At 35.7% G+C, this 13,885-nt stretch overlaps 2 protein-coding genes across 3 annotated transcripts in view; one reads left to right on the forward strand and one right to left on the reverse strand.

Moving 5' to 3' along the window:
* The window catches only part of LOC125077796 (phosphatidylcholine:ceramide cholinephosphotransferase 2-like), an 86,740-nt gene that overhangs the window by 48,556 nt on the left and 24,299 nt on the right, over positions 1–13,885 (forward strand). The window lies entirely within an intron of this gene.
* LOC125077795 overlaps positions 2,355–13,885 on the reverse strand; it is a 30,462-nt gene continuing 18,931 nt past the window's right edge. Inside the window, exons 4-9 of one of the 2 annotated variants that reach the window (XM_047689856.1) lie at positions 11,180–11,305; positions 10,752–10,883; positions 8,753–8,906; positions 6,593–7,189; positions 6,304–6,453; positions 2,355–5,918 (exon numbers count right to left, since the gene is read on the reverse strand). In XM_047689856.1, the coding sequence (XP_047545812.1) occupies positions 5,878–5,918; positions 6,304–6,453; positions 6,593–7,189; positions 8,753–8,906; positions 10,752–10,883; positions 11,180–11,305 (1,200 nt within the window). In that variant the 3' untranslated portion in view covers positions 2,355–5,877. The remainder of the gene's footprint in view (positions 5,919–6,303; positions 6,454–6,592; positions 7,190–8,752; positions 8,907–10,751; positions 10,884–11,179; positions 11,306–13,885) is intronic. The other variant, XM_047689858.1, reaches the window with a different exon arrangement.

A 13,885-nucleotide genomic window follows, 5' to 3' on the forward strand; every position in this document is an offset into this window, starting at 1 on the left:
TTAGAACACGACTTATTTCAAACCCAAGTTATTCAGTAGCTACCTCGGTTTTAGTCATTTTAGTCTAATCTTTGCGTTACCAAACTATTAAAAAATAGCTATCATTAAAATATTTATACCATCGTCATTTAAATAACAATTAAAAAATGAATTTAAATTGTTTGTAATGAAGCGAATACCTTGGCAAAGTAGCGAAAATAATCGAATTCAAGTGTAATTAATTTTCGACGTTACAAAGTTCTATTATAAGTGATGATTTGTAATTTACTTCCTAACTATTATTATTAGTGACACTGAAACAGATAATCCTACCTGTTTCAGTGTTTTGCTTTTAAAACTTAGTTTTAGTGTATCATTTATTACCTACCTATATAAAGTGACCTTTCACCATCGGTCCTGATGATTGAAAAGAATGAACTGAAAGGGTGTTCTAACCGTGTAAGTCAGTTCAAATATGACACCTCTCTACTTCGTGACTGAGGTGTGCAAAAAATAGCCACTTTTGTGAAATATGTACAACAAGAACTAATAACTAACTTGTTCATTAAAATCCGCCACAATTTATGGGGCGATGTATTTATGATTGAGCTTACATAATACATAAAATTTTGTTAGTTTGCTTTTATTACACCCAGAATTGTATCCGTTGCAGAAAAAAGACGAAAAAAGACAACGAGGTGTTTATGAGGTCCGTGATGATGAGTTAGGGATATTCCAGACAGAAATAGGATGACGCTATTAACAGTTTCTTGTCTATTAAATAATATATAGATCTATCTAAAAACATTGTCGATAAATCTACAACTCAATACGGCTGCACTAGACACGAAAAATATTTCCTTTTTAGTATATTAGTTCAGCCAGTATCGCAAATGAAATGTTTAAGGCTTTTTGATAAAATAACAGTTAATTGCATTCATTTTCAATGTGACCTTACACGCTTATTCGGGGATTTTTCACAAATGCTTCGAATAACAGCGGTCATTGTGACTGCCGGCAGCCTTGCTAATGACGTCTATGCGGCAAAATCGTTGTTATTGTGCAACGAGGTCTGATTACATTTAATAAACAACAAATCAGAGTTAGTCAAAGATTGTCTAGCGTGAAAAAAACCTAAGTGACTCATATCCAAGTCCATAAGAATCCTTTATCCTTTGTTTTATATTGTCCAATAAAATCCAATAAAATCCGTTGAATATTTTTTTTAGAATACCAGATTCTACAATCATTCATCATCATATTATGTCACTATATATAACATGATGATGAATTTTCTTGGTATTATGAAGAATTTAATTACACATTAATACAATGAATTAAATTTGTCAAATGTTATCTTATTCATTTCAGGTAAATATGACCCGTTAGAATAATGCATCAAAGCTGAAGAAATCATAAAAAGAAAGGTAAAATTATCATTTGGAAATTCTTCTAAAATTTTACACGGAACTCTTACAAATATTTTGCACTGATTAAAAGTAATGTAAAAGGACAGCTTGTTAATGTACCAGTACGGAGCAGAAGCGTCTTCAAAAGGAGGCCTCCGTTCAGGATCGTCTGGGAAGGCACCAAGCCGTTAATTCTATCACTAAATAGCACTACTTAGTATTACTGTCAGTTGTGTAGCTATCGTAGGGCCCGGTCGTGCAGTGCACCATTCATGGAGCTCTCTAACGTAAGCTTTGAGAAGAGCGGTTCACAACATTTTTTTTATCCTATCTATAATTTTATTAATTTAAAGAGGGGGTGAGGGAACGATTATTTTCTTATGCACCGGAGCCCGTGCCCAATAAGCTACGCCGCTGATTACTGTGTTTCAGTTTGAAGGGGCGCGTGTGCCAGTGTAACTAAACAGACACTAGAGATATAACATCTTTACTTTAAAATTGCCTGCAGTGCCAATGCTTATGTCAATAGCGTTAGTGACCACTTATCATCAAGAGGGCCACTTGTCAGTATGCCTACTCAATTGAATATAAAAAATCAATCTTTTAAAATGTATTACACCAAGTTGATCAATGGTGTTTGAATATGCCTGTGATGGACTAATATTACATTCATTTTTCATTCAGCATTAAGAAAGAACATAAAAACTCTGTACTGCTTGCCTGAATACGAATCCGCGACCTTCGGTGAGGCACCACATTTTCTGTCCACTGGACCATTACGGCTTTTATATTTATTATACGTTTTATGATCCCTACAAGTATGATTTTAGAGATCCAGTAGAATCTGGCAGAATCAGGTAGAATTCACATATCATCGCTTTTTATCCGAAGTTAAAAAAAAAACAATAAAAATAATTAAACTTAACCGTAAAAACAATTAATTAAAACAAACGTATTTGTGAGATTACAATTTTATTGATCAAATCATAAAAAATGTCTTTAAAACAAATTCACAGATCACTGACTGGATTACAGTACCCACACGAACATCACACGAATACAGAAAACTTTCTTAGGCTATGACACACAATAAAAAATATATAATATTATGAGAAAACTCAGTGGAATGTAGAAATAAAAATTTAGGAAAAGCTTTTGTTTTTAACTTCCACAGCTAATTATATGTACCACTCAAATAAACTTAGCAAATTATATTTTAAATAAAATAACAGGTCCTTGTGATATATAATTCTATCTTGCGAAACGTACTTGGTTACAGTTAAATATATAGATATTATTTATAAGGCCATTTATTTCAAATATTGTGTTTTGAATTAAATTAAAAAACTTATTTCTTATTATAGATTTATTCGCTCACGAAGTCGCAACCCTCTCAGTAAAATTAACTTATAATTATTACACATATAATCTAATTTGTATTTTTTGTCTAGTCTTATGTGTTTGTAAGACTAAACACACACAAAGACATCTGGTAAACTCGAGTGTCACACAAATGCACGTTGATAATTTAAAGCGGAAGTACGTATTCGTGAGTGAACAGATACATAATATATTTCATTTACAATTATTAAGTAACTCTCGTCTTATTTCTTATAAGATCTACTGGAGGAAGTAGCTGCAATTATTAAAATATATTAATTGTTCATTCTGTAAATAAGGCTAAACGTAAAATTATAAAATATTCCGAGTTGTACAATCGTGAATTGAGACATCATCACAAGTTGTACCGTTTTTTTTTTAATTATCTACTAGGCCAAGTGTTATGAAACTATAGTCTCATTCATTTAGAAAAATAATAAAGCGCGCGAAAACTGACAGAAGCAAAACCTTTCTGTATCAGTTTTACTGAAACGTTACGGTACATACGTTGTTTACATAAATTTTACACTCAAATTTAATCTAAAAAATTTACTCACATTCCACGTGACGTTGGTAACGAAACAAACAGTTTTACCAATTTCACAAATTACAAAATATTAATGAGGGATTAGGGTTTTTTTCACTACAAATGAGATCAATAAACACTAAACAATATGGCATGTATTTGTCTTAATAATGGCGATTGTCACTGCTTTAAAAATACATGTCTTTTTCACATAAATACAATCAATATAAGCAAGAAAGAGACGAAACATGGATTAGAAAATAGACAGTTACATTCACAAAACCTATTGATAATGTTACATAAAATTTTAAATGCAACAAAATAGGCTAATTGAATAATTAAATAGTAATTAAGTTAAATACTTAAAATAATGAAATACATCACCTTAACCATTACCGGTCATTAACTCAGATTTCTAATCATTCAGTGTTACACAGTAATAGGTTATACCTATTCTAAATTAAGTAAAGAAATTCAATTAGGACTTAAAAATAGTCTATCTTAATAGAACATGTATAAAGGGATTATTAAAATGCGCAAAAAAAAAACAAACTTGATTACAAATTCCTGTCAGATTTAAATGCAGATTCATTGTTGATGCTGAGTGTCCATAAAAGGAGAGTTTTTTTCAATTTTGTGTTTACGACGTGTCTGTAATTACCTCAAGTTTTAATTATTTAAATCTACAACAAATATCGAGAATCCTATTTCCGTGTAGGCGGTGAACACAAACGGAAAACGGAGGATGCACGCGTTGCAACATCCATTCGTTCAGTTAAGACTTTTCAGTGTAAATAAAATAGAAACCAAATACACAGGTAAACTTTGCGAAGGATGGCAAACAGTTGCAAACACAGAAATTGGCAACTATTCAATGGAAACGCACCTTGGAAAAAAACAAAAGCACCTCGCCAAAATATCCTCTATAAGGCGTGTATAACTATGAAAATAACATACGGACAAATCTATTTCACATGTTTACATTTTAAATAGAAAATATTTTCGACTATATTACATTTTGTACAAATTCTATTGAGACAAACTGTTATAAACATTATACCGTAACATCACTTATTATATATAATCGCGTTGATTTCTACATTCGTCGTTACCGATTACAATTGATACAAAAATAAAACTAAAAACGCACACTTATTCAATTAATATATATTATTAAAACATTTGTGACTTAGGGAAGACTAGTATTTGTATTTTAGGTTATAGAGACGATCATAGTAAAATACTACAGTGACGGCCATATAATTTAGAACGGTTATTGAAAGACAATTTTTATAAACAAGATTAAAAGCTTAGTGTATGATTTTTTTTCTTTTTTATTTTTCATATTCCAATCGTCTATTATCGTAACCTACAGATAAATAATTTAAAAGCAGTTTTTGTGTGATCATTTAAATAAATAATACTTTTTTAGATATTGGCGCAAATTATTCGTGTAAAATCTGGCTATATAATATAAGCTAGAAGCTAGCTAAATCTACGAAGCTCCGAAACGATGGTGATCCATGCTGTTAGTGTGTATCTAACGATACCCAATAAGCAGTGCGTGTCTAAACAAAAACATCTCGTAGAAAACTATATATCTATCGAGAAGCCTATTGTACTAAGTAATAAAAAATCGTGAACTTGTAACTGTTGAGATGAAACTTATATTTTCATAGGACTTCAAAAAAAATCTGAAGCAACAATCGTTCTTAATCAATTTATTATTATATGGCCATCACTGTTTGATACAGAGGAATGTATGAATACTTCCTAAGCGTCATATGAAGTTCGTTTTTAAAATCAAAAGATATCAACAAGAGACTAATATCTTCTATGTTTTTTGGTAAAAAAGTTATAAAGGACAATTCTTCATCGAAAACGGACGAAAAGTTCACAGACTTGTTATGACTTAACGACGTGTAACAAAAGTATCCCAGATTTCCAATATGTAATACAAGAGCTCAATCGTACTATATCTAATCGAGTTAGTTCAAGCGAGATAGGAGTTTAAAACGAGAGGTTATTGCGATATTCATTGCGCGTTTTACGTATTTGACTGCTACGTGCTCACGTGTTACTTGCTTGAGTGCTACGTGCTCACGTGTTACTTGCTTGAGTGCTACGTGTTCACGGTCTACGTTATTGCGTGATACTTACTCGCATGTTACGTGCAAGCGTGCTACGTGCACCGGTTGTACGTGCTGCGTGCTCGCGTGCTCTCGACGGACAGACCGCGCGGCAGCGTCGGTAGTCATGTCTAATTGTATTCACATATACGGTATATCCTTAACATTACTTTTTAGAACTTATTTTAGGTAGTTTCTCGAATAATACGGTTGGCCCTTGTTACATATGGATGACTAGTACTTTTTGTTATACTTTAACTAAAATGTCTTTAAAAGGATAAAATTTGGCTCTAAGTTAATGCACTTTGTTAAGTTATCTAGTTTAATATATTATTTGACTTATTTCTTGGATGACTAGTACGAGAACGTCCTCGCAGACGGCGGTGACTGTAAAGTATATAAATACAATATAGCACGTGATGTGGACTGGGCTTGGAACCCCAGGAGTCTCCTCTCAGAAGGTCAGGATGGGCTCTTCACGATGGTCAAGGATATCTGAAATGAGATCGTATTTAATTATAAAAGTGTCGTATATTATGTAAGCTATTGAATTATAAATTTAAAATATAATTAGTAATACATAATTATAAACGGTCGTTACTACCACATCACACTACCGCTGGACATGAACGTAGATCACAATCGTCAAATTCTTATTGATCTATTCATGGACTTAAATTTATGTCAAAAGTAACATCATATAAGAGAGTTGATGGATAAAACCATTTGCATGTACCATTATATATAATAGATAACGGTACTTTCATTTTGATAAATTGTTCAGCCAACATCATGCAGATGGTCTGCGTTGTTAATAAGTTTACGATACACTAAATAAGTTTTGTACGGTGAGTTATGAATGATGCTCTTGCAGACTCACCCTTAGCGATGCTCCACCACGGCAGCGTGACGTAGGTGAGGAACGCATTGAGCGGCGCCGACTGAGCGCGACGGCCTTCCTTCCACAGATGGAACGTCTGCGTGAACCCGCGCATCGCCCACAGCGGATTGTATGCGCCATCGTCGAGCTCTGCGCAAACGGAATGATAGTTAGGCTCATTGCAAAATTTATCAATGATATGCTCTTAATCTAAAACAAAATGGCAGTAGACTCAGCACAAAAATGAGACACATCCGAGGCGATACAACAAAAGGAAGCGGCGGCGAACCGGAATGCTTGCGGCGCGGCACGTCGCACCAGTAGTAAATGTCGGTGCCGTCGGGCGTCGTGCGGCGCGGCGGCAGCGGCGCGTTGCGGAACAGCACGGCCGCCACCCCGCGCCGCCGCGGCAGCGTCACGTAAGCGCGCGCGCCCGCGCTCCACGCCGCGCTCGCGCCCCCCGCCTCGCCCGCGCCCCTCGCCCCGCCCGTCGGCTCGCACGGCAGCTCCTCCTCGCCGCGCACCGTGACGGCGGCCAGGCGTTCGTTCAGCGCGCGCGGCGTCGCGGGCGAGGAGCGCCCGTCGAGGCAGCACGCGTCACAGGCGAGCTCGCACTCGGTGTCGCCGGGCGGGGCGGAGGGCACGGCGGGCGCGGAGGGCGCGGCGGGCGCGGACGGAGCGCGGCGGGGGCGCGAGAGGCGCAGGGGCCGCAGCGGGGGCGGCTGCGGCGTGATGCGGGCGGGACGGCGGCGCGGGGACACGGTGTGCAGACAAGCGGGCGACAGGTCAGGCGGTGCGCGGCGGTACACGTCTCGCATGTCCCCGGGCACGGCCGCCCCGCCGCCCGCGCAGCAGCCGCGCCAGCGCACCGAGGAAGCCCGCCGCCCTACGGACGCACACCACTACTCGTTAACCCGTGGGATCGTATTCGATATTTCGAATGTTGGTTCACGCAACAGGCTACTGAGATCGTGAAAGCTTTCGAACAACGTACGAATCGGACACGACTCGTGGCCGCCGTGGATTTAACCGGGCGCTAATTTTTAATTAACTATTGGTTTCATACTAATGAGCTTCATTCGTAGCATAATGAGCTGAATGATACGTATTTCGATTGTTACTGACTATCTGACGCATTTATTGATGTGTGTAAAGTCGAGAGTTAGTGAATACGGGCGTGCGAATTTTGGTCCGGGCTAGCGGGCTTCCTGCGGGCGGGCGGAAAGACTCTCTACACCGAGAGAGCGAATACGAACACAAGCAGAAACATACCACTAAATTAACCGAAGTGTTCATTATATTGCTACTGACTAGTTTGGCTTACTTACTTTATTTATCGAGAAATGCTCGGCATAATTATGTGAACGAGCATGAGCGACCTACAATCGGCTGCATGATCGAAACATGAAAATTCTCGAATAATTAAAACATTCGAACTATATCGAGCATTCCTTCTTAAAGAACGTAAGTGAACCAAAAACATTAATAATAATAATAGCAAAATACCACCTCCCAAATTTGAACAAAATTGTAAGCAACGAAGTCACGCGGTCATTTAAGCGTCGTCGCTTGCGTTAGCACGCATTCTCGGTATGTAGTGAGCCTTGGAACATGGCGCAGACCTCCAGATGTTCCTCGGATCAAGCGGAAAGCGATCACGGCAACAACAATGAATCAAGGGAAGCGTCTTAAATAACATCTCTCTTTTAGGCTCTTCAACGCATGTTATACCAATATGATCGGTCGAATAAATTGAGTGATAAATGTAAATGAAATGCACTATATAAAATGATAACACTATGCACCAATGCACTTTATAAATATGAATAAGTCCGCCAATATTATTCTGAAATGCCTTACATTTACGAAAAATTTTATTCGGACCTTATTCAAATAAGATTAAAAATATTCAGTATAAGCACGTTTATCTCATATTGTTCTTATTTTTCTTGAATCTCAAATAATGTTATTTTTAAAATATAATCTACTTTAAAATTAAATAACTTCTAGCAACGAAATGTAACAAAACGAATGTTGGAGATGAATGTCGATTCAAAATACGAATGAGCATATTATGATAAAGAGGTTACATTACAGCTAAAGTAGTATGAAAAACTCGGTTTCTAGAGGGTAATATAAGTTAGGATGTTGTACATAATGCACTCTCTTATACGTAAAGAAATAATGCAAAGAACGAAATAATTTATCCGGATTCTATAAAAAATAAAAATGACATTCCTCAAAATGAGGGAATAAATGAAATAAAAGCATAAAATATTGCTAAATTTTTTAAAATATTTTTAAGTTTGTATTGAAATATATTATATGTATATCGTTTAGCAGGGGACCGTATATTTATACTGAATTTTATTACCCTGCGGGTAGCGAGCCTCGTACTACGATAATGTTTGAAATAATGCGAGCTAGGTGATGCAAGCGCCCCACTCACCGTCACGCAGGTCGCCCGCCTCGACCTCCGCGAGTCCATGCGAGAGCGCGTCGAGTCCCTCGTTCTCCGAGCGGCTCTTATCGTCGCGCTCGCGGGCGCGCCACCCGCCGCGAACAAACGTCGTTATGTTCGCGCTCGGGTCACTGAGACGACGCTGAAATTCGTTGCAGCTTCGGTTATTTCAATCGTCACAATTCGGTTTGTTTTTTGACTAATATCAAGTGTACATTTAAATTACAATAAAAAAAAATTAGATTTCAAGTAAACAAAGTATAGACGTCGTACGTCATGTGTATGTTATGGTATATCAAAATTCAAACGACTGGTATTTTAAACTCTGGCAACTTTCAGTCTCCAGTATGTTACTGAGAATTGTTCGACAGAACAACTCAATAAATTTTTACTGATCTAACCCGTTTTTAATTCAGCACCTCGACATCTGCGACAGATATTATTATTCTTATGTATGACGCCTGAGCGCAGGTAGCACATTTCATAGTAATTATACGCAAGTATTAAATAAATATTAATTAATTAATGTAATAATAAGGAACTCAAAAACAAGTAGGTACCTACATATAAACATCTTAAAAAATAGTATTTAAAAGTACCTCCAGTTGCTGTAGAACACAACATGCATCAGAATAGTGTCGATAACATAAATTAAAATTCATTAATAATACTTGAAGTAACAAAACTAAATTATGTATCATATATGTATTCTGTGAAACAATTTATTCTTATTCTTTAATTGTATAGAAAGCGTAACATTTCTCTCTGAAGGCATCAGAAGTGTCGAAATTCATATCTACAGTAGGTTTTGCGTTATTTTTTCAAATTGTTCTACTTCTATTCGCTTTCAGGATTTCGAGGTGGTCTCGATGGTACATTTGTACTATTTTTCTCATATAACGACTTTATAATAAAAAAAAAATATTCAGAAAGGTTTAATCTAATATGTTTTTTCGTACGTATGATGACGTTGCAATTTGGAGTACTCAACCCGATCCTTATAGCTTCTTAGATGTAAATGTACTCTCATACGATAAGATAAACGTTCAACAAATATTTTTTGGAATCTTTCAATAGGCTTGGTGCATAAGGGACCAAACCTAACAATAGTATTTAGAATATTGGATTAATATATAACGGTCGTAAAGTCGAATCAAATTATATAATTAAAATTGATATCTCTGATATCGTATCGTCAAATATGACACGATAAAATATTACAAAAAAATCGATAAGTTATATTTAGCCGTAAATCAAATGAAACAAAAGATTAATTGATAAGAAAGATGTTCTCCGTCCTTGTCCTTCTTTCTTTACAACCTTGACTTTTGTCTGAATTGTTTTTAATTATTTGACGCCTTAAGTATTAATGATACACAGAGACACCAGACAATCACGGGGCGGTTCACCCCTTACAGTGAAATCGTTGCATATTAGCGTAATGGACGGTCGGCGTACGAACTACGTCGCCGTGCGTTGAGCGACGACGCCACGTAAACTCATAAATATAATCGTAGTCATGTGACTGATAATAATTTACATGAAACAGCACATTCGTATCAATTCTTCATAAGCGTTTGTTTTTGTAAAATAAAATACTTTTAAACGTGTTATTTAGCAAAAGAATATATATAAATTATAATATGAACCTTATCACAAGTAAATGGTTAACTTACATTAGAACAGACATATAATATGTATTTACATACTCGCTAAAGCTGAAGACTGTACGGTTGTTCACGTTAATTGCAGAGTCGTTAGTACCTTTTAATGAAGATCAATTAGGTTAAAATAGTAAGATATATACCTATATGTTTACTTTGCGCTTCAACCCCAAAGAGCAATAACTATAAATATCACCAAATTGGCAAACGGTAGAAAAATATTTTTCATGTGAATACCGCGCGATACGAAGAAATTTTAAATATGCTAGTCAAATTCACTCGCCTTGTGGTATGGTCTACTATAATATAGGGACGGGAGTCACCTGGTTCCGATAGAGAAACAGCTCGTCGGGGTCGTCATCCTCCCAGTCGCTGTCCCACAGCTCGGCGGCCGTGAGTCCGGGCTCCGAGCTGGGCGTGTGCGCCCCGCACGAGCGCGGCCGCGACACCGCCACCTGCGTGAGTGGCCTTACTATGAGGAGAGCCGTATACTACGAACGCATACCAGCACTCTAATAACAACATATATATAATGGTTTATTGGGTATTATGAGAAAGAATACACGACCATTAGAAATTGATATACGCACTAATTTGTCATTGTAACGACACTAGAAACACAATCTGCAACGACTTTACCGACCGATTATATTAGATGTTATTTAAAGTTAATTCGTATAGCAATCGATTATACCAATATATATATATATATATTATTACAATATATATTAGCACAAAATATAATATCAACCTCAGCGTGGCCCTTTCCCCCTGGCCCTTTCATGCGCACGAACTCGCAGCGCGCCGCGGCGCCCGCTCCACGTCCTAGCAGGCCGAACGACATACGCTGCGCCACCTTCGTCGACAACGATGATTGCTGCCGATTAACAAGCATATTATATTATATCTATTTATATAAAAAATAAGTTTGCAGACACACACATTGCTCACATTGAAGTAGCGTAGCTAACTAGAGGACAGATCTACTTAATGGAATTAATTTATTGTATATTTAGTATCAGTAAACATTATTAGATATTCAAGTTAATGTTTCTGACTCGTTGTAATCGGCTCAATCGGTAATGTTTGATAAAATTAATATTGGGAATTCAAACATGCACATGAATGTCAACTATTTAATTTTTGCTTGGAAGTGGATTAATTCAAGTATATATCGAAGATATACTTCGACTTATAATACTTTATAAATATTGGTTTTTGGAATTTCTCTTGTTGACCGGCTCAACAAAATATATAAAGCCGTTGTTTAAGTCATACAACACGCAATTTTGCATGCACTTTCTAACTTTTCTACGAAGTACTTCTTAGATATCTTTTGTTTTATGACGAATTAATAATGCCTATAAATAAATATATGATCCGTTATGAACAAACTCTAGTTCATACCAAGCCATTTGTCAAACGGTATTGTTGACACTTCGTGACATATGATTGAATGAGCGTCGACTGTATATATGAAAAAATATCAAAAAACATTTCAAAACCAACTAGTTTAAAATATTTTGATCTTGCTTAATTTTATTTTCGATGTAATAGTTTATAAAACAATTACGTATAAATTCATATTATTTTTGATGAATTAAAATAATTGTATGTTTATTTAACTATGTTAGAAAACATAATATAAAAAACAATACTCGATAATTAATATTATTTGACTAATTCAATTTAATTATGATGTCCTTCCTAATAAGATTAAAGAAAAACGTTTTGTGACAAACACACATCCACGTGGGAAAATACGCAAATATAATCTAGTATTCAAAACTTTACAAAAGTAGGTAATTGATTATGTTAAGATTTTCCGCTTTGATCAAAAATGACAATAAAAAATATGGAACAATCTACTCAGAACTCTCTTGAATTTGATCATTTAAGTTATGTTAAATTTAATGAAGATATTTTATATATTTATATTATAATTAACGTCTACTATGTCGTACGTCATACGTACGTCTATAGGTAATCTATATCAGTATTATTCTTATTATAAACTTATATAAATTTCACATAATACTATATCAAATTCATATAGAAATTATTTGTGACATTACAATGATAATAATATAATATTTTCCCTAAATGTATTAACTGCGACGTCGTTTTATAAGCAAACACAAGTTCGGTACGTTCTGTAGACTAATTGTATGTTTATTTTTAAAGCGTGACACTCGACAGGAACAATGACCGAGGGCACACTGCACAACGTCTGTAGTAAACAGTAGTACGCCAGTAATACAAACATGGGACCACCTGTCGTCCGTCCTGCCATCTGCCGTGCAACAGAGCGATCTCGGCCGTTGATGATTCATTTATCGGATGTAACGGTGTGTGAGGTAGCGTCATCACTAATATGATCATTAGTGTTGCAATTAGGTATGTGTAATGTAGGTAAAAGAAGATATTGTTTTGCTAACCATATTCAAGACGGTCGTCGATCTTTCAAACTTGGTGAAATTTTTGTATATATCATACTATATTTATCTAATAGCTACAATGTTCGTCTCGCAGATTTCCTTGAACATATCGCTTGCAGAAATAAATGGAGCGTGCATGTTTCAAAGCTATAAGTTATTCTTAGCAAGTAACCTGTGCATGTGAGCGTTGATACACGACACATTGTTGTTTTTCTGATAGTTACAGTTTATTATGTAATGTTGTAACAAAATAAGGAGCTAACTCACTGAACTATTGTGATCAAGTCAATATAATGTGTGACAAAGAGATCTCAGAAGTAGGTGTATAGTTTTAAAACTAATGTGTTAGTTTTAAAACTATACACCTACATATACAATACAATGAATTCTTTTCTGCAGTACTTATAAGAGACTACAATTTCTATCACGTATTGTAAAAAATATATAGAATATTTTGGATTAATTGCAGACATAATATCCTTATGAAGTCTCACGCAACATTTGCCTTAGGTACTCCTTTTGTCTCCCGTGTACAAAAGATGTAATGAGGGCATCCTAGTTCCGAGGAAGGAGAGTTCACACCGAGCCAAAGACATTTATTTCGGCTATCGACCCCAAGTTTGGAAGCATATTATTATAACGACGGGTAACTTCACGCCTTCAAAGAACTCGTTTGTCCTAGAAACGGACGCTTTTGGGTTATTCTTCGAAAGCCTCGGCACTTTATATAATACATAGAAAATACTATATAATTTTAGACCTCCGTATATTATACTTTATTTAATGAATATAGGGCTTCGTGCAAGTCTATCTAGGAATAAACCATCAATCATCGTAAGCACTAGGGACTAATAAATTTATATATTTAATATATTACGAACGAGCTAGGAGTCAATCAATATTTACTATAAATAGTAAAATATTCGTATGACATCATAATATTAGAAACCTCAACATATCGTTTTACCTAAGTTCCATGAAAAACCCCTGCATTAATTTAATACAGGAAAACATTATAG

Source organism: Vanessa atalanta, chromosome 4, assembly GCF_905147765.1.
Source record: "Vanessa atalanta chromosome 4, ilVanAtal1.2, whole genome shotgun sequence".
NCBI classification, from domain to species: domain Eukaryota; kingdom Metazoa; phylum Arthropoda; class Insecta; order Lepidoptera; family Nymphalidae; genus Vanessa; species Vanessa atalanta.